The sequence below is a fragment of the Callithrix jacchus genome, chromosome 22, assembly GCF_049354715.1.
Source record: "Callithrix jacchus isolate 240 chromosome 22, calJac240_pri, whole genome shotgun sequence".
NCBI lineage: Eukaryota > Metazoa > Chordata > Mammalia > Primates > Cebidae > Callithrix > Callithrix jacchus.
This window is the reverse complement of record NC_133523.1, coordinates 11,926,684-11,944,857: the sequence shown is the minus strand read 5'-3', so window position 1 is coordinate 11,944,857 and position 18,174 is coordinate 11,926,684. Positions and strand designations below refer to the sequence as shown.

The 18,174-nt window shown below is 53.7% G+C and overlaps 2 protein-coding genes across 14 annotated transcripts in view; one reads left to right on the top strand and one right to left on the bottom strand.

Moving 5' to 3' along the window:
- NACC1 (nucleus accumbens associated 1) overlaps positions 1-5,654 on the bottom strand; it is a 27,235-nt gene extending 21,581 nt beyond the window's left edge. For 2 of the 11 annotated variants that reach the window (XM_078360705.1, XM_078360709.1), the window contains exons 1-3: positions 4,874-5,011; positions 3,392-3,526; positions 1,838-2,048 (exon numbers count right to left, since the gene is read on the bottom strand). The gene's annotated coding sequence lies outside the window, so the exon portion shown is untranslated. Of the gene's footprint in view, positions 1-1,837; positions 2,049-2,798; positions 3,040-3,068; positions 3,260-3,391; positions 3,527-4,873; positions 5,012-5,267 lie in introns of those variants that run through there. The other 9 variants (XM_054249546.2, XM_078360708.1, XM_035287402.3 and 6 more) reach the window with 5 other exon arrangements.
- Positions 3,367-18,174, top strand: TRMT1 (tRNA methyltransferase 1). 3 transcript variants are annotated; one of them, XM_035287399.3, is made up of 17 exons: positions 3,367-3,493; positions 5,380-5,664; positions 5,758-5,813; positions 6,027-6,166; positions 6,325-6,512; positions 9,237-9,352; positions 9,432-9,544; positions 11,899-12,047; positions 12,509-12,595; positions 12,683-12,752; positions 12,837-12,971; positions 13,055-13,140; positions 15,340-15,448; positions 15,549-15,625; positions 17,479-17,598; positions 17,690-17,819; positions 18,006-18,174. In XM_035287399.3, exons 1-17 carry the CDS (start codon positions 3,411-3,413, stop codon positions 18,138-18,140), a joined length of 2,079 nt encoding a protein of 692 aa, XP_035143290.1. In that variant the 5' UTR covers positions 3,367-3,410; the 3' UTR covers positions 18,141-18,174. The 3 variants fall into 3 exon arrangements, with proteins under 3 accessions (XP_035143290.1, XP_008985632.2, XP_078216814.1); XM_008987384.5 differs by lacking the exon at positions 3,367-3,493 and adding an exon at positions 5,060-5,155; XM_078360688.1 differs by lacking the exons at positions 3,367-3,493; positions 6,325-6,512 and adding an exon at positions 5,060-5,155.

Genomic DNA, 18,174 nt, shown 5'->3' with positions numbered 1-18,174 from the left:
AAGCCCAGCTCAAGAACCTGCTGAGGCTCCCTGCTGCCTGGCCAGGAGGCCAGATTTTTAAATACTCTGGATGCAGGCCAAAGGGTTCTGAACTTCCATCTGGGGGTGATGGGCAGATCCAGGAGACCCAGAGACAGGGCTTCTCCTTCTTGTGAGTAGCACTAAGAGTCTCTGTCTCCACGGCAGGATTATCCCCCCACTTCTTCCCTCATGAAAACAAAATGTTTAGAGCACTTAGAAGGAGACTGGAACAGACTCAATAAAAGCTGCAAATGTGCTGTCCCCGGAGCCGGGAACACTGACCCTCCCACACCCCAGAGCCACCCACCCCCCGAGCTATTATTATTCAGATACTGGCTTTCTGGGAGGACTTCTGGCCACCCATGGAAACCTCTCCATCCCCCCATCGCACAATCACGACAACTTCACTTTGCTGCACCATCTTTGTAAACACAGAGGTACATGAAATTATCTTGATGCTTTGCTTGTGGAAGTTTGGTCACTTTCACTGGAATGTAAGTCGCTTGAAAGCTAGCTGCTCCCGGATGTTACTCCGGGGTGCTTCCCCAGCCCCAGCGGGGAGTCCGCACCCAGCAGTGAAATCAAACTGTCTCAATGGCTGCCTACTTGTTGCACTTGCCCCCACAGAGTCTGTGCATGTTCTCACTGAAAAGCAGTTATTACTGGTGCCTTCTCCTCCAGCTCCAGGCACAAACCTGAGCTGCCTGAGGCGCCGCCGGTCCCCCCACTCACCAGGGCCAACTCCCATTTCAGCTGAGTGACTGGATGGTACCCCCAAACCTCCATCCCTGGTATCTGACCCAGCTTAGGTCCAGAGGACCCAGTCTGTGCTGAAGCAGACCCTGCAGCCGATCCTGGCCCAACCAGGCAGGGAGGATCATTCGTGCTCTTTATGCGCAGCTGCTGGCCCAGTTCCTGCTCATCCCAGAACCAAGTGGCTAGCCAGACAGGGAAGAAGGGCAAGGCCCGGTTGGAGGGTGTCCTGGGAACTATAGGGAGACCGGGGAGAATTAGGGTGACAACCTATCATTAAACCCAGTAGAACTGGCTGACACCACTTGACCAGGCAGTTTGTGGCTCCTGCCTCGGGTGCAGAGGATCCCAAATCAAAGTCCTGAGGACACCTGGTAACAGCCTTGCAATCAGCCCAGAAAGGAACAAAAACTGCTGCCATCCAACCGGGGGCCAAGTGGAGCAAAAACAGTCCAGGCAAGCAAAGTCCAGCCACGGTGGTGCCAGGCCTCCTCAGCTTCCCAGGGTGAGCCCACAGCTCCATGACCCCTGACCTCTTGACTCCCAGGAGGGGAATAGGGAAGACAGGGTGACCAGGACTCTGAGAAGGACACCTCCACTGTTCCAGTCCCCAGGGACACCATGGAAACTCAGTCTGTCCCAAAGGGGATTGACCCATCCCTCAGGGTAGGCAGGAGGAAAGGCCTGGGCAGTAGAATGCCCCCCAGGGAATCCAGAACAAGGAGCTCCTCCAGTCACCCTCCTGGAAGGCCACTTGAGTAACTATGGGTTTGGACCGAGGGTCAGACAATCCCAGTTCAGCCACTGTCTGCTCAAAGGACCAGAGACAAGCCACACCGCCCCGAGCCTCAGCTTCCTCGTCTGGACCACAGAGAAGGCCTAAGCTGACCCGGTGGTGGTGAGCCATCAATGAGCTCATCCGACCAGCAAGCTGGGCACAGGGCCTGGCCCAGGACCAGCGTCCCAGAGGTCGATCCCTGGGCCAGGGTGTGAGTGCGGATTTGATCCCCTTCACCTTTTCTCTGTGCCCTGCTTTCACCCATCACCATCAACAGAGTCTTACATGCTCACTCCCTCTAATTCTTCACCCCCAGGGAGTCTGCACACAGAACTCAGCAGCAGGGAGCTGGTGCCTGGGAGACCGTGGTACTAATATATACGATGGTGGCCGAGTTCCCATCCACTAGGCTTGAACGGCCAGCCTCTGGCCACAAAAAGTAGAGAAAGAATGCAGGATCCTAAAATATTCAGGTACCGTCTGCTGGGCTGCCTCCCTGTAGACATAAAAGGTGGGGGTGGGCGCGGGCCACCTTGTGATAAACAAGATGCCGAAGCTAGGTGTTCCAGACTGTCTCCAGCGGCCCACACAAACACCCACTGGCCAGCGCCTTTAAACAGTTGGCAGAGGCTTGCCCAAGGGTAGGGTCGGGACTCTAGAGGCTTCAGTGATGAGGTGTGAAAAAGAGGGAAGCCCTTAGATGTGACCCTGAACTAACACTGGAGTTGGGGGCGGTGGGGGACGCATCTCGATATATACCTTCTGGTCACACTAGTTCTTCCTGACCTGCCCCCACATCCCCTCTAGCCTAGCCCAAAGGCTCCGCTCTCCGCACTCCCAAAGCTCAGACAGCAGTCCTCACCTTACCTGATCGCCCCCTGATCTAGCCTCCCGGTCCCCACTACTCTTCCAGTCCCGACCTCAAGTGACCCCCGGCAAACATCTCTGGGATCTCCTATCCGCCCCCACCCGAACTAACTCCGCCCACACCCACCGTGCCCCACTTCCTGGGCTTCTCCTCAGCCGCCCCCAGGCCTGTAACTTGACCCACCCACCTCCTCCAGCGCCCAGGCGGTACCTGCAGGCCCGGCCCCTCCCCGCCCCCCTCCGGCCGCGCCGCTCTCCTCTCCTCCCCCACTCGGCCGGCCCAGAGCCCGACTCCTCCTCCCCCTCCCCCTCCGGCATCCCCGGGAGCTTCCCCCCCTTCTCCGCCTCGGACCCTCCAACTTCCCCGGACCCCCGGTACCTGTCCCGGTCCGACCTGGCCCCCTTCCTCGCTGGGAGCTGGGGGAGCGGTCCCGGTAGGATCCTGCCGCCCCCAAGCCCCGAAGCCCGGGCTGGACGCTCGGGCCGCCCGCGGTAGCCGGGCCTCCACACACTCGCCCGCCCGGGCACAGTGCAGGCTGCGGGCCCGGATCCTCTTCGGTCCAAGAAAGCACCCAGGTCCTCCCCCCTCAGCCCTCCGGCCGCCCCGGCGGGAGGAGGCCGGAACCAGGCCTGGGGCGGGCCGCCTCACCTGCGCCGTGGCCGCGCTCCGGGGGCTCCCGGCGGGCTCCGCAGCGGCGGCTGGGGCCGGGCCTGGGCCCGGGGCGCGCCCCCCTGCGCCGGGGCCTCGGCCTCCGCCTCCGCGGCCTCCGCGGCCTCCGCCTCAGCAGCAGCGGCAGCCGCGGCGGCCATTCATTGTGGGCCAGGCCGCCCCAGCCGAGCGCCGAGCGAGCGCAAGCCGCGCCGCCGCCGCAGCCGGGCCAAGGAGGAGCGGCCCCGGCCCCGCCCGCGCACCGCCCCCATGCCCCGCCCCCTAGGCAAGGCCAGCCGAGCTCCGAGCGCGCCCCTTCTAACCGGCCTCGTCTCCTCTCTTATGCCCCGGGGGATCCTCGCCAGTACGTCGGCTCAGCTCAGTGGTTCGATTCCTGACCCCGCCACCTGGTTTCGCGACCTTGGGCAAGTCGCTCTACCTTTCCAAACTTAAGTTTCCTGTAAAACAAAAACAATAATGACATCTGTTTATTGTGGCAGCCACTGTGTTAGGCTCTTTATGGGAATTAGTTCGTTTAAACTTCACAGTAACATTTTTAGTGGCAGCTATCACAGACACACTATAGAAAATAAAGGCGGCCGGGCGCGGTGGCTCACGCCTGTAATCCCAGCACTTTGGGAGACCGAGGTGGGTGGATCGCGTGAGGTCAGTAGTTCGAAACCAGCCTGGCCAACATGGTGAAACCCCATCTCTACTAAAAATACAAAAATTAGCCGGACGTGGTGGCGGACGCCTATAATTCCAGCTACTCAGGAGCGTGAAGCAGGAGAATCGCTCACACCCGGTAGGCAGAGGTTGTAGTGAGCCGAGATTGTGCCACTGCACTGCAGCCTGGGCAAGACTCCGTCTCAAAAAAAAAAAAAAAAACCGCAACAGAGAAATGAAGAAAGCTGGTCAAGATTATCACACAGTAAAGAATTGATGGCGAGGCCGGGCGCGGTGGCTCAAGCCTGTAATCCCAGCACTTTGGGAGGCCGAGGCGGGTGGATCACGAGGTCAGCAGATCGGGACCATCCTGGTCAACATGGTGAAACCCCGTCTCTACTAAAAATACAAAAAATTAGCTGGGCACGGTGGTGCGTGACTGTAATCCCAGGTACTCAGGAGGCTGAGGCAGGAGAATTGCCTGAACCCAGGAGGCGGAGGTTGCGGTGAGCGGAGATCGCGCCATTGCACTCCAGCCTGGGTAACAAGAGCGAAACTCCGTCTCAAAAAAAAAAAAAAAAAGGAATTGATGGCGGGTGCCAGGATTTAAACCCAAGCTCAAAAGCAACGGTAAGAGCTAAGACTTTCATGATGCATACCTGATGCCAGGTTCTGTTAGCATTTTACCCGCACCAACTCGTTTACTTCTCACCACAACCCAGTAACAGACGTTAAAAACTTCTGCCCATTTTGCAAAAGCGGTAACTTAAGTTCAGAATTAAGAACAAGTCGTAGGGCGAGCTGAGACTGGAACCCAGGCAGCGGGAACATTTCGCTGTCTTGCCTTAGACACAGGTTAGAAGGTTACCGAGCCCTTACAATGTTAGAGTAGCTCTTTGCATACTTTCCAGGTATCATTTAATCTTTGTTCTATCTTAGAAACTACGAATCTTATGTAATAGGTAAACAAAGTGGAGCCTCGAGAGTAACCTGCCTAGAGCACGTGGTGGAACTGAGATTCAAACCCAGTAAATCCAACTCCAGAGCCTGGGTTATCCCTGCAGGGTGCTCTGAAATAATGTGTATATAGCACCCAGAAAACAGACTAGGACCACTAGGTGTTGGGTTTCTCCGCTTACCGCCCCTTTTCTGAGCCACAACTTCCTCATCTGTGAAATGGGACTAGTGACGTGTCCTTTCCCAGGGGATCCGCTGTGATTAAAATCCCCGGAACAGCACGATCAGCGCGCTTCCTTTATGTCATACATTTTGATCCCGGCCATCCACCGTATGTGGCAAAATTGATTGGCTAATCACTATCATGTGATTCGCCCACCCACTGTGCCAACATGGCGGCGCCCAGGTCCTAATTCGGGAAACGTGCACTTTGATATTTCGATTTTCTGTGGCTACAAGAGAAGGTGAAGAGGGGCTGGGTAGCACGTTCAGGCATCCGAACTCGGGGCGGGCCTGCACAAGGGCATCGGCTCCGCAGGGACCAGTCATCCCCAAAACGAGGGGGTATCAGCTTACCGAGGCCGCAGGGTCTTCCTCGTTCCTGCCTTCTATGTACATGTAGGACACCCCCGGGCCAAGAATGCAGCTCTCTGACCCTCTCTATGCCCTTCCCCGCTCCCCGAACCAGGCTTAGCGGGCAGAGGCGCCAGCGGATGTCTCATGCGAGGATCGTTCTGTGGCTAAGCCTCACACTGCGCTCCGCCCGCAGTATCAGCAGAGCCCGGTTTATCAAGGGGCAGTCCCCAGGGTTGCCGAATCCAACAGCAATGGAGAACGCCACAGGACCCTGCGGAGAAGAGCGCCCACGTGAAGTCCAGGAGACGACAGTCACGGAGGGGGCTGCCAAAATTGCCTTTCCCAGCGCCAACGAGGTCTTTTATAACCCGGTGCAGGAATTCAATCGGGACCTGACGTGAGCAGGGGTCAGAGGTCAGCCTGGCAGCGGCGAGTGGGTCAATGTGGATGGCAGGGGCGGGGTATGAGTTGGTCCTCTGTCTCCCACCAGATGTGCTGTGATCACCGAGTTTGCTCGCATTCAGCTTGGGGCCAAAGGAATCCAGAGTGAGTGGAGGTCCAGGCTCCTGATGGGTGGGGGTCACAAAAGCCTCTCTCCCTGCCTGGGCCCTTCTGTCCCCCAAATCCAGAGAGGCTTCATAGCAGGCCCAGGGTACTACTCCTTCAGTTTTTCCCCAGGGACTTCAGGGAAGATATTTTGGGGAGGTTTCTCAGAGGGGACTTTTTTACCCTCTGACTTGTGCCTCTGGGTGGCTGCAGTCAAGGTGCCAGGAGAGAACACGCAAAAGGTGGTCGTGGACTTGTCAGACCAAGAGGAGGAGAAGGTTGAACTGAAAGAGAGTGAAAACCTGGCCTCGGGAGACCAACATCGCACAGCCGCCGTGGGGGAGATTTGTGAGGTAGGGCCCGAGCATAGGATCTAGCAGCCCCGGAATTTAGTGGCAGACAGAGGGCTCCTGGACGGGGAGAGCTATAGAAGGTGGGTGGTAGGGGGTCCTTGGGTCAGAAGAGGATGGAGATGGAGATGTGAGGGAGGTTCCCTGCTTACTCCCAACAGGAAGGCTTGCATGTGCTGGAAGGCCTGGCGGCTTCCGGCCTACGTTCCATTCGATTTGCCCTAGAGGTGCCTGGGCTCAGATCTGTGGTTGCAAACGATGCCTCTGCCCCGGCTGTGGATTTCATACGCCGGAATGTGCAGCTCAATGGCGTGGCCCACCTGGTACAGCCCAGCCAAGCAGATGCCCGGTAGGTTCTGGGCTCTGGAACAAGCCTGCCTGGGGTTAAATTCTGGCTCTGCCCTGTTCTCACTCTACGACCTTGAGTGAGTGACTTAGCCTCTTTGAGCTCCAGTTTACTTGTCTGGCAACTGCGAAAACTAGTTTTACAGGGGTTGCTGTGATGTGTAAATAATAGATAATTATTGTATGATCCATACTCTGTGACAGAAAAAGGTAGCATTTGGTCTCTGTTTTAACTTCCTCTTTTATTTTATTTTTTTGAGATGGAGTCTTGCTCTGTTGCCCAGGTTGGAGTGCAGTGGCATGATCACAGCTCACTGCAACCTCCGCCTCCAGGGTTCAAGCTACTCTCCTGCCTCAGCCTCCCAAGTAGCTGGGATTACAGGCACCTGCCACCATCCCCAGCTAATGTTTTAACTTCTTATACTCCTTTTATTCATTTAGATGAACCATAGTATATCCAGTGTCTGGTATGTGCCAGGTACCATTTTCAGAGTGGGAATGCATCAGGAAACAGCCAAAATTGGTGACCTTCGCAAGAGTTGGCAAACTATAGCCTGTGGGACTCACAGCCTATTTTTTTTTTTTTTTTTTGAGATGGAGTCTTGCTCTTGTTGCCCAGGCTGGAGTGCAGTGTCCTGATCTCAGGTCACTGCAACCTCCACCTCCTGGGTTTAAGTGATTCCCCTGCCTTAGCCTTCCAAGTAGCAGGGATTACAGGTGTGCACCATCATGCTTAGCTAATTTTATGTATCTTTAGTAGATACAAGCTTTCACCATGTTGGTCAGGCTGGTCTCAAACTCCTGACCTTAGGTGATCCTGCCTTGGACTCCCAAAGTGCTGGGATTACAGGTGTGCGCTGCTGTGCCCAGCCCAGCCTGGTTTTTTAATGGCCCACAAGCCAATAATTTTTTAAGTTTTTTTTTCTAAGTGATGGGATTTCACCATGTTGGCCAAGATGGTCTCGATTTCTTGACCCTGTGATCCGCCCACCTCAGCCTTCCAAAGTGCTGGGATTACAGGTGTGAGCCACTGCACCTGGCCTTTTTTTTTTTTTTTTTTTTTTTACGGTGTTAAAGTTTAAAAAAGAAGAATATGCAGTAGGGACCATATATTGACTCACAAAGCCTAAAATACCATTTCACCTTTTACAGAGAAAAAAAGATTTTTCTGTTGTTTTTTTCTTTTTTTATTTTATTACTTTAAATAATACTACTATTTATTTATTTATTTATTTTAGATGGAGTTTTGCTCTTGTTACCCAGGCTGGCGTGCAATGGCGCGATCTCGGCTTACTGCAACCTCTGCCTCCTGGGTTCAGGCAATTCTCCTGCCTCAGCCTCCTGAGTAGCTGGGATTACAGGCATGCGCCACCATGCCCAGCTAATTTTATGTATTTTTAGTAGAGACGGGGTTTCACCATGTTGACCAAGATGGTCTCGATCTCTTGACCTCGTGATCCACCCGCCTCGGCCTCCCAAAATGCTGGGATTACAGGCTTGAGCCACCGCGCCCGGTCTATTTTTTATTTTTTTATAAATAGAGATGGGGTTTCACCATCGTGGCCAGGCTGGTCTTGAACTCCTGACCTCGTGATCCACCCATCTCCACCTCCCAAAGTACTGGGATTACAGGCATGAGCCATTGCACCCAGCGAGAAAAAAGTTTTTACTTTTCTGACCCTACTAGAATCCAAATAGTAATCATAGACAATTAAAAGTAATTAGTTGGGCATGGTGACTTATGCCTGTAATCTGAGCATTTTGAGAGGCCAAGGCAGGAGAATTGCTTGAGAGGAGTTCAAGACCAACCTAGGCAACATAATGAAACCCCTGTTTCTAGAAAAATTTTTAAACGAGGCCAGATGCAGTGGCTCACACCTATAATCCCAGCACTTTGGGAGGCCGAAGCCAGTGGATCACCTGCAGTCAGGAGTTTGAGACCAGCCTGGCCAACATGGTGATACCCCGTCTGTACTAAAAATAGAAACATTAGCTGGGAGTGGTGACACATGCCTGTAACCCCAGCTACTTGGGAGGCTGAGGTAGGAGAATTGCTTGAACCCAGGAGGTAGAAGTTGCAGTGAGCCGAGTTTGTGCCATTGCACTCCAGCCCGGGTGACAGAGCAATCCTTTGTCTCAAAAAAAAAAAAAAAATGTGTTCATGCATCTATAAACTGCTTGAAATGGTGTCAGGCAGACAAGTCTTGTATTGTTAGATGTGTAGACTGAGGTCCACGAGGCGCTTTTCCTAAGGAGAAAAATTGTGCAGTTTAATAAATGACCAAGTCTGGGCGCAGTGGCTCATGGCTGTAATCCCAGCACTTTGGAAGGCCGAGGCAGACGGGTCATTTGAGGTCAAGAGTTTGAGACCAGCCTCGCCAACATGGTGAATCCCCGTCTCTACTAAAAATACGAAAATTAGGCTGGTATGATGGCTCACGCCTGTAGTCCCAGCTACTTGAGAGGCTGAGGCACGAGAATTACTTGAACTGGGGAGGCGGAGGTCGCAGGGAGCCGAGATCACACCACTGCACTCCAGCCTGGGCGACAAAGCAGGACTCCAACTCAAAAATAAAATAAATAAATAAACAACCAAGCCAGGACTTGAGCTTGAGAATCTGGCCCTGGGGTTCAGCCCCAAACCACTGCAATGTAGGGGTTAATATGTGCAGGGGACAGAGAAGGGACCTGGTGCAGGAGGCTGACGACCTGGCTTTCTTGTGCCCAGGATGCTGATGTACCAACACCAGAAGGTGTCGGAGAGGTTCGATGTCATCGATCTGGACCCCTATGGCAGCCCTGCCCGCTTCCTGGATGCAGCGGTGCAGGCTGTGAGTGAAGGAGGTGAGGCCCGGATGGTGCTGGGGTCCAGAGAAGGGCTTGGGGTGTTTGGAGGTTCTCACTGCCCAGCCCCTCTCCACAGGGTTGCTGTGCGTGACCTGCACGGACATGGCGGTGCTGGCGGGGAAGAGCAGGGAGACGTGCTATAGCAAGTACGGGGCCATGGCCCTCAAGAGCCGGGCCTGCCACGAGATGGTGAGGGGCTCTCTGCCAGCCGACCATGGAGATTTGGGGACAGGTGGTTGTGAGTCCCTTCCCAGTGCACTTTCCCCCTCCTCAGACCTGCTCAGCATCCTCCAGGCAGCCAGGGCCAGATGAATCCCAGGCCAATAATGACAGGCATGTCTGCAACGCACATAGTTCCTAAGAGCTTGGGCTGATACTAGAGTTACTGGGGACAATGGCTTTGGCCAGGATAGGAGTGCGTGGTTACATTATTTTAGTTTTCTGTATTAAAACAACTTTTTGGCCGGGCAAGGTGGTTCACGCCTATAATACCAGCACTTTGGGAGGCAGAGGTGGGTGGATCACGAGGTCAGGAGTTTGAGACCAGCCTGCACCAACATGGTGAAACCCTGTCTCTACTAAAAGTACAAAAATTAGCTGAGTATGGTGACACACGCCTGTAATTCCAGCTACTGGGAAGGCTGAGGCAGGAGAATCACTTGAACCTGGGAGGCAGAGGCGGCAGTGTGCAAGATCGTACCACTGCACTCCGGCCTGGGATATAGAGTGAGACTCTGTCTCCAAATAAATTAATAAATAAATAAAACTTAAAAAAAAATTTTTTTTTTTTTTTGAGACAGAGATTCACTCTTGTTTCCCAGGCTGGAATGTAATGGCACAATCTCGGCTCACCACAACCTCTGCCTCCTGGGTTCAAGTGATTCTCCTGCCTCAGCCTCCTGAGTAGCTGGAATTACAGGCATGCACCACCACACCTGGCTCATTTTATATTTTTAGTAGAGACGGGATTTCTCCATGTTGCTCAGGCTGGTCTCAAACTCCCAACCTCAGGTGATCTGTCTGCCTCAGCCTCCCAAAGTGCTGGGATTACAGGCGTGAGCTACCACCTCTGGCCAAAAAAAAGTAAAAATTTTTTTAAAGGTGGTTTTCCCAGGACTGGATTCAAATGTTAGCTTTGCTGGTGGCTCTGGGCAAGTGACTTGACCTTTCCGGTCCTCGGTTTTTTGCATCTGTAAAATGGGCACAATGATGGTCTGAAGGTTGGGTGTGGTGGCTCATGCCTGTAATCCCAGCACTTTGGGAGGCCAAGGCAGGCAGATCACCTGAGGTCAGGAGTTTGAGACCAGCCTGGCCAACATGGTGAAACCCCATCTTTACTAAAAATACAAAAATTAACTGGGCATGGTGGTAGGCACCTGTAATCCCAGCTACTCAGGAGGCTGAGGCAGGAGAATCGCTTGGACCCAGGAAGCGGAGGTTGCAGTGAGCTGAGATCACACCACTGTACTCCAACCTGAGCAACAGAGGGAAACCCTGTCTCAAAAAATAAATAATGGTCTGACCCTGTTAAGTTCTCCTGCCTCAGCCTCCTGAGTAGCTGGAATTACAGGCATGCACCACCTGATCAGGATTCAAGAAGGCTCGAGGCCAGGTGCAGCAGCTCATGCCTGTAATCCTAGCACTTTAGGAGGCCAAGGTGGGAGCTCACTGGAGGTTAGGAGCCTGGGCAATGCAGTGAGGATCTCATCTCTACAAAAAAACCCTAAAAATAGCTAGGTGTGGTGGTGCATGCCTGTGGTCCCAGCTACTCTGGAGGCTGAGGCAGGAGGATCACTTGAGCCCAGGAGTTCAAGGTTATCGTGAGCTGTGATAGTGCCACTGCACTCCAGCCTGGGCCACAGAGGGTTCTTGTCCTTGTTTCTAAAGGGTCCTGTCATCAGGTCAGCCTGGGAAATGCTGTCTCCTTTCCCATATCAGAGTCTCACACTAGCAGGAAGGCCCTGGCGGGATTTTTTTTTTTTTTTTTTTTTGAGACAGTCTTGCTCTCATTGCCCAGGCTGTAGCACAATGGCGTGATCTTTGTATTTTTAGTAGAGTCAGGTTTCTTCATGTTGGTCAGGCTGGTCGAGAACTCCTGACCTCAGGTGACCCATCCACCTCAGCCTCCCAAAGTGCTGGGATTGCAGGCGTTAGCTGCCATGCCAGCCCAGGCCCCAGCAGTTCTACAGCACCCAGTATCCCCACTTCCTGCGCAGAGCCCTTGGGGGCAGGAACATGGGTCCTCAGCCCACAGTACACGCCACAGGGCACACTGATGATGCCGATCAGAACAGGCTGGCTCTGTGCTTTCCTCAGTGCCCTCAGCAGTACCACAGAGAGACAGTGACTGTTGTGACTTTGCAGAGGACACTGAGGCACAAGGGGGTGGTACTTACTTGTTGAGAGTCCCACAGCCAGAACTTTCAGGGGTAGGATTGGAGCCCAGGGAGCTGACCTTGACCCTGTACTTGTGAGTACCACACAGGGCTCCTGGTGGGGTGGCTGAACAGTCAGGGGAGGCTGACACCCAGCCCCTGCCCCAGGCCCTGAGAATCGTCCTACATAGCCTGGATCTCCATGCCAACTGCTACCAGCGCTTCGTGGTGCCGCTGCTCAGCGTCAGTGCTGACTTCTATGTGCGTGTTTTTGTCCGTGTCTTCACCAGCCCAGCCAAGGTCAAGGCCTCAGCCAGGTCAGCTGGGAATGGGGAGGGGTGGTGGATTGAGAAAGGAGACAGGCCAGGCGCGTTGGCTCACTCCTGTAATCCCAGCACTTTGGGAGGCTGAGGTGGGCAGATTATGAGATCAAGACCATCCTGGCCAACATGGTGAAACCCCGTCTCTACTAAAAAAAAAAAAATACAGAAAATTAGCTGGGCGGGGTGGTGTACACCGGTAGTCCCAGCTACTCGGGAGGCTGAGGTGGGAGAATCGTTTGAACCTGGAAAGTGGGGGTTGCCAAGATCGTGCCACTGCACTCCAGCCTGGCAACAGACCTAGACTCTGTCTCAAAAAAAAAAAAAAGGAAAAAGAAAAAAGAGGTGGGACCTTGGCCTGGGGATCTGGGGCTTCTAAAGGGGACAGAGCCAGTCTGAGGGAGGAGTTGGGATGTGGTGGTCATACTGGGAACTTGTGGCCACTGGTACCCCCACAGCAAGCAGGCGCTGGTGTTCCAGTGTGTGGGCTGCGGGGCCTTCCACCTTCAGCGCCTCGGTAAAGCATCAGGAGTCCCCAGTGACCGGTGAGCAGGGCGTTGCTGGGGAGGAAGGAGGAAAAGGGGAGTCCCAGGGTTTTCTCCCCTCCCCACCAGCCACCCCTCTCTGTTCAGGGTCAAGTTCTCTGCAGCCTGTGGTCCCCCCGTGACTCCCGAGTGTGAACACTGTGGGCAGCAACACCAGGTAGGACTAGGCCAGGGGAGGCTAAGGAGCGAGAGGGTCTCAGAAGTCGTGGTCCCTGCTCACCTGTCCCTGGTGCATCCCCAGCTTGGTGGCCCCATGTGGGCAGAGCCCATCCATGACCTGGATTTCGTGGGCCGGGTCCTGGAGGCTGTGAGCACTAACCCTGGCCGCTTCTACACCTCCGAGCGGATCCGAGGGGTTCTGAGCGTCATCACCGAGGTGAGGGCCGGGCTGTGATGGGGGAGGGGGCTCCACCTCTGCCCGCCCATCTCCACTCATGCCCATCCTGTCCCCCATCGCAGGAGCTCCCAGACGTGCCTCTGTACTACACCCTGGACCAGCTGAGCAGCACCATCCACTGCAACACGCCCAGCCTCCTGCAGTTTCGGTATGGGCCCCTGGGGCCAGGGAGGAGCCTGTCCCTGACCACAGAGCGGCTTGGGCAAGTCCAAGGATTCTCATGCATAGAATTTGTGGCGGGGTGGGGAGCACCCCATGGTGGCTCATGCCTGTAATCCCAGTACTTTGGGAGGCTGAGGCAGAAAGATCCCTTGAGGCCAGGTGTTCAAGACCAACCTGGGCATCATAGTAAGGCCCTATCTCTAAAAAATAAAATAAATAAATACAGTCACACACACACACACACCCTAGCCTGGCATGGTGGTACATGCCTATAGTCCTAGCTACTCAGGAGGCCGAGGTGGGAGGATCCTTTGGGCCAGGAGTTTGATGCTAAAGTGAGCTTGCTGGGTGAGAGAATGAGAACCTGTCTCTTTTTTTTTTTTTTTTATTGCATTTTAGGTTTTGGGGTACATGTGCAGAACATGCAAGACAGTTGCATAGGTACACACATGGCAGTGTGTTTTGCTTCCTTTCTCCCCTTCACCCACATTTGGCATTTCTCCCCAGGCTATCCCTCCCCAGCTCCCCCCGCCACTGGCCCTCCCCTTTTCCCCCCAATAGACCCCAGTGTTTAGTACTCCCCTTTCTGTGTCCATGTGTTCTCATTTTTCATCACCCGCCTATGAGTGAGAATATGTGGTATTTCATTTTCTGTTCTTATGTCAGTTTGCTGAGAATGATGTTCTCCAGATTCATGTATGTCCCTACAAACGACACGAACTCATCATTTCTGATTGCTGCATAATATTCCATGGTATATACGTGCCACATTTTCCCAATCCAGTCTCAATGGGCATTTGGGTGGGTTCCAGGTCTTTGCTATTGTAAACAGTCCTGCAATGAACATTCGTGTGCATGTGTCCTTATAGTAGAACGATTTATAATCCTTTGGATATATACCCAGTAATGGGATTGCTGGGTCAAATGGAATTTCTATTTCTAAGGCCTTGAGGAATCGCCACACTGTCTTCCACAATGGTTGAACTAATTTACACTCCCACCAGCAGTGTAAAAGTGTTCCTTTTTCTCCACATCCTCTCCAGCATCTGTTGTCTCCAGATTTTTTAATGATCGCCATTCTAACTGGCGTGAGATGGTATCTCAATGTGGTTTTGATTTGCATCTCTCTAATGACCAGTGATGATGAGCATTTTTTTCGAACCTGTCTCTTTTAAAAAAAGGCCGAGCATGGTGGCTCATGCCTGTAATCTCAGCACTTTGGGAGGCCGAGGTGGGTAGATTACAAGGTCAAGAGATCGAGACCATCCTGGCCAACATGGTGAAACCCCGTCTGTACTAAAAATACAAAAATTAGCTGGGTGTGGTGGCATGTACCTGTAGTCCCAGCTACTTGGGAAGCTGAGACAGAAGAATCGCTTGAAACCAGGAGGCAGAGGTTGCAGTAAGCCGAGATTGCGCCACTGTACTCCAGCCTGGCTACAGAGCAAGACTCCATCTCCAAAAAAAAAATTAGGCCAGGCTTATTGGCTCATGCCTATAATCCCAGCACTTTGGGAGGCTGAGGTGGGCAGATTACTTGAGGTCAGGAGTTCAAGACCAGCCTGGCTAACATGGTGAAACTCTGTCTCTACTAAAAATACAAAAATTAGCTGGGTGTCATAGCACTTGCCTGTAGTCCCAGCTACTTGGGAGGCTGAGGCACAAGAATATCTTGAACCTGGGAGGAGGTGGCTGCGGTGAGCCAAGATTGTGCCACTGTGCAGTCTGGGTGACAGAGCAAGACTCCCTTTAAAAAATAATAATAATAATTAGAAAAAGAAAAAGGTCAGGCGTGGTGGCTCATGCCTGTAATCCCAGCACTTTGGGAGGCTGTGGCGGGTGAATCACTTGAGGCCAGAAGTTCAAGACCAGCCTGACCAACGTGAAACCCCATCTCTACTAAAAATACAAAAATATTATCCGGGTGTGGTGGCAGGTGCCTGTAATCTCAGCTACTCTGGAGACTAAGAAAGGAGAATTGCTTGAACCTGGAAGGTGGAGGCTGCATAAGCCAAGATTGCACCACTGCACTCCAGCCTGGGTAACAGAGCAAAGCTCCATCTCGAAAAGAAATGAACTCTGTAGCCACAAGCCCTTGCTAAAGGTAGCCTGACATACTCTGGGCATCTCAGGCTTTGGGGTCCAGGGTTCCAGTTTCTCCCTCACGATCCCTGCCATTCCCCAGGTCTGCCCTCCTCCACGCTGACTTCCGGGTCTCGCTCTCCCACACCTGTAAGAACGCTGTGAAGACAGATGCCCCCGCTTCTGCCCTCTGGGACATCATGCGCTGCTGGGTAAGGGCAGGGCTGACCGCATGCAGGTGGGAAGGCAGGTGGTGGTCACCTGGAGGTCCTTTGGACCCAGTATTCCCTAACCTCTGGCCTGTGCCCCAAGGAGAAGGAACATCCAGTGAAACGGGAGCGACTATCAGAGACCAGCCCAGCGTTCCGTATTCTCAGTGTGGAGCCCAGGTAGGGACAAGCGCATGCGTGAGGGGATGGGGCTGCCCACAGGCACAGGAAGCACACATGCTTGCAGACAGCACAGACACTGCCCCACACAAACTTGTGCCCATTCTGCTAGTGAGATTCAAAATCTGCTGACAGGCCGGGCGCGGTGGCTGTAATCACAGCACTTTGGAAGGCCGAGGTGGGCGGATCACCTGAGGTCAGGAGTTCGAGACCAGCCTGGCCAACATGTGAAGCCCCATCTCTATTAAAAATACAAAAATTAGCCAGGCGTGGTGGCACATGCCTGTGATCCCAGCTACTCGGGAGGCTGAAACAGGAGAATCCCTTGAACCCTGGAGGTGGAGGTTGCAGGGAGTCAAGGCACTCCAGCCTGGGCAACAGAGTGAGACTCCCTCTCAGAAATAATAAAAAATAAATAAAAATAAAAATAACAGGCCGGGCGCGGTGGCTCACGCCTATAATCCCAGCACTTTGGGAGGCCGAGGCGGGTGGATCACGAGGTCAAGAGATCGAGACCATCCTGGTCAACAAGGTGAAACCCCGTCTCTACTAAAAATACAAAAATTAGCTGGGCATGGTGGTGTGCGCCTGTAGTCCCAGCTACTCGGGAGACTGAGGCAGGAGAATTGCTTGAACCCAGGAGGCGGAGGTTGCGGTGAGCCGAGATTGCGCCATTGCACTCCAGCCTGGGTAACAACAGCGAAACTCCATCTCAAAAAATATAAAATAAAATAAAAATAAAAATAACAAAATCTACTGACTGGGTTAGGTGCAGTGGCTCACGCCTATAATACCAGCACTTTGCTAGGCTGAGGCGGGCAGATCGCCTGAGGTCAGGAGTTCAAGACCAACCTGGCCAACATGGCAAAACCCTATCTCTACTAAAAATACACACACAAAAAAAATTACCCAGGCAAGGTGGTACATGCCTGTAGTTCCAGCTACTTGGTAGGCTGAGGCAGGTGAATCACTTGAACTGGGAGGCGGAGTTTGCAGTGAGGCAAGATTGCACCATTGCCCTCCAACCTGGGCAACAGAGTGAGACCTTATATCTTTGTTATTATTATTATTTTAGATGGAGGCTCATGCCAGGCGTGGTGGCGCATGCCTGTAGTCCCAGATACTTGGGAGGCTGAGGTGGGAGGATCACTTGAGCCCAGGAGTTCTGGGCTGTGGTGCGCTATGCCGATTGGCTGTCTGCACTAAGTTCGGCATCAATATGGTGACCTCCCAGGAGTGGGGGACCACCAGGTTGCCTAAGGAGGGGTGAACTGGCCCAGGTCGGAAACGGAGCAGGTCAAAACTCCCGTGCTGATCAGTAGTGGGATCACGCCTGTGAATAGCCAAATGTAACAAAGCAAGATCCCGTCTCTGAAAAAAAGTTATTTTAAAATATTTTTTTTAAAAAAGATGGAGGCTAACTCTCTTGCCCAGGAGTATAGGGGTGCAGTTTCAGCTCACTGCAACCTCTGTCTCCTGGGTTCAAGCAAGTCTCGTCCCTCAGCCTCTGGAGTAGCTGGGACTACAGGCTCCCGCCACCATGCCAAGCTAATTTTTGTATTTTCATTGGAGGTGGGGTTTCACCATGTTGGCCAGGCTGGTCTTGAACTCCTGACCTCAGGTGATCTGCCTGTCTCCACCTCCCAAAGTGCTGGGATTATAGGCATGAATCACCTAGCCTGGTCAAGACCCCATCTCTTTAAAAAGACCAAGATGTTTATTAGATGAATGAGAGTCCTGATGTGAGCAGACACCTCGTGCTGTGTGGTGGCGGCGGACAGGCCCCGTGGGCATTCGGTACACACTCTTGTGGCAGCTGCCTCCAGCCCCGACCCCCACCCCTGCTTCCCCAGGCTGCAGGCCAACTTCACCATCCGGGAAGATGCCAACCCCAGTTCTCGCCAGCGAAGGCTCAAGCGCTTCCAGGCCAACCCAGAGGCCAACTGGGGTCCCCGGCGTCGTGCCCGGCCAGGGTGAGTGTTGGTAGGGTGCGGGGGTGGATCTTAGCCAGGGAAAGGAAGGGCAAAGGACAGAAGTGGTCCCATCTACTCACCGCTTGCACAGGGGCAAGGCAGCCGACGAAGCTATGGAGGAGAGACACATGGTGCTTCGTAACAAGCGGAAGGAGCCGCCCGAAAACGCGGCCCAGCGGGCTGCCCGACTCAAGACGTTTCCTTGCAAGAGGTTTAAGGAGGTGAGATCCCTCCTCCCTTTTCCCACTGCAGGACACATGATTCTCTCCTCTTTGGGCAACCGGGAGAGAACTGGGGGAACTGGGACCAGGCGGGTGCTTGGGAGTGGTTTTACCATTCCAGGAAAGGAACCCGTCAGGAGTCACTGAGCTCCGGGGCGGGGTTCACACCCACCATCTTCCCACCAGGGTACCTGTCAACGCGGGGACCAGTGCTGCTACTCCCATGGCCCCCCGGCACCCAGGGTCTCTGCTGATGCTGTCCCTGACTGTCCAGAGGCTTCTAACCAGAACCCCCTGGGCCTCGGGCTGCCGCTGAGCTAGGCATAGACTGAACCAATAAAGAGATGTCACGTCA

Coding starts and splice junctions, on each gene's coding strand:
- TRMT1 (XM_035287399.3), top strand. CDS start 3,411: ATGCCCCGGGGGATCCTCGCCAGTACGTCGGCTCAGCTCAGTGGTTCG. Junction 6,167..6,324: donor CCGTGGGGGAGATTTGTGAG/GTAGGGCCCGAG, acceptor TACTCCCAACAG/GAAGGCTTGCATGTGCTGGA. Junction 17,820..18,005: donor CTTGCAAGAGGTTTAAGGAG/GTGAGATCCCTC, acceptor TCTTCCCACCAG/GGTACCTGTCAACGCGGGGA.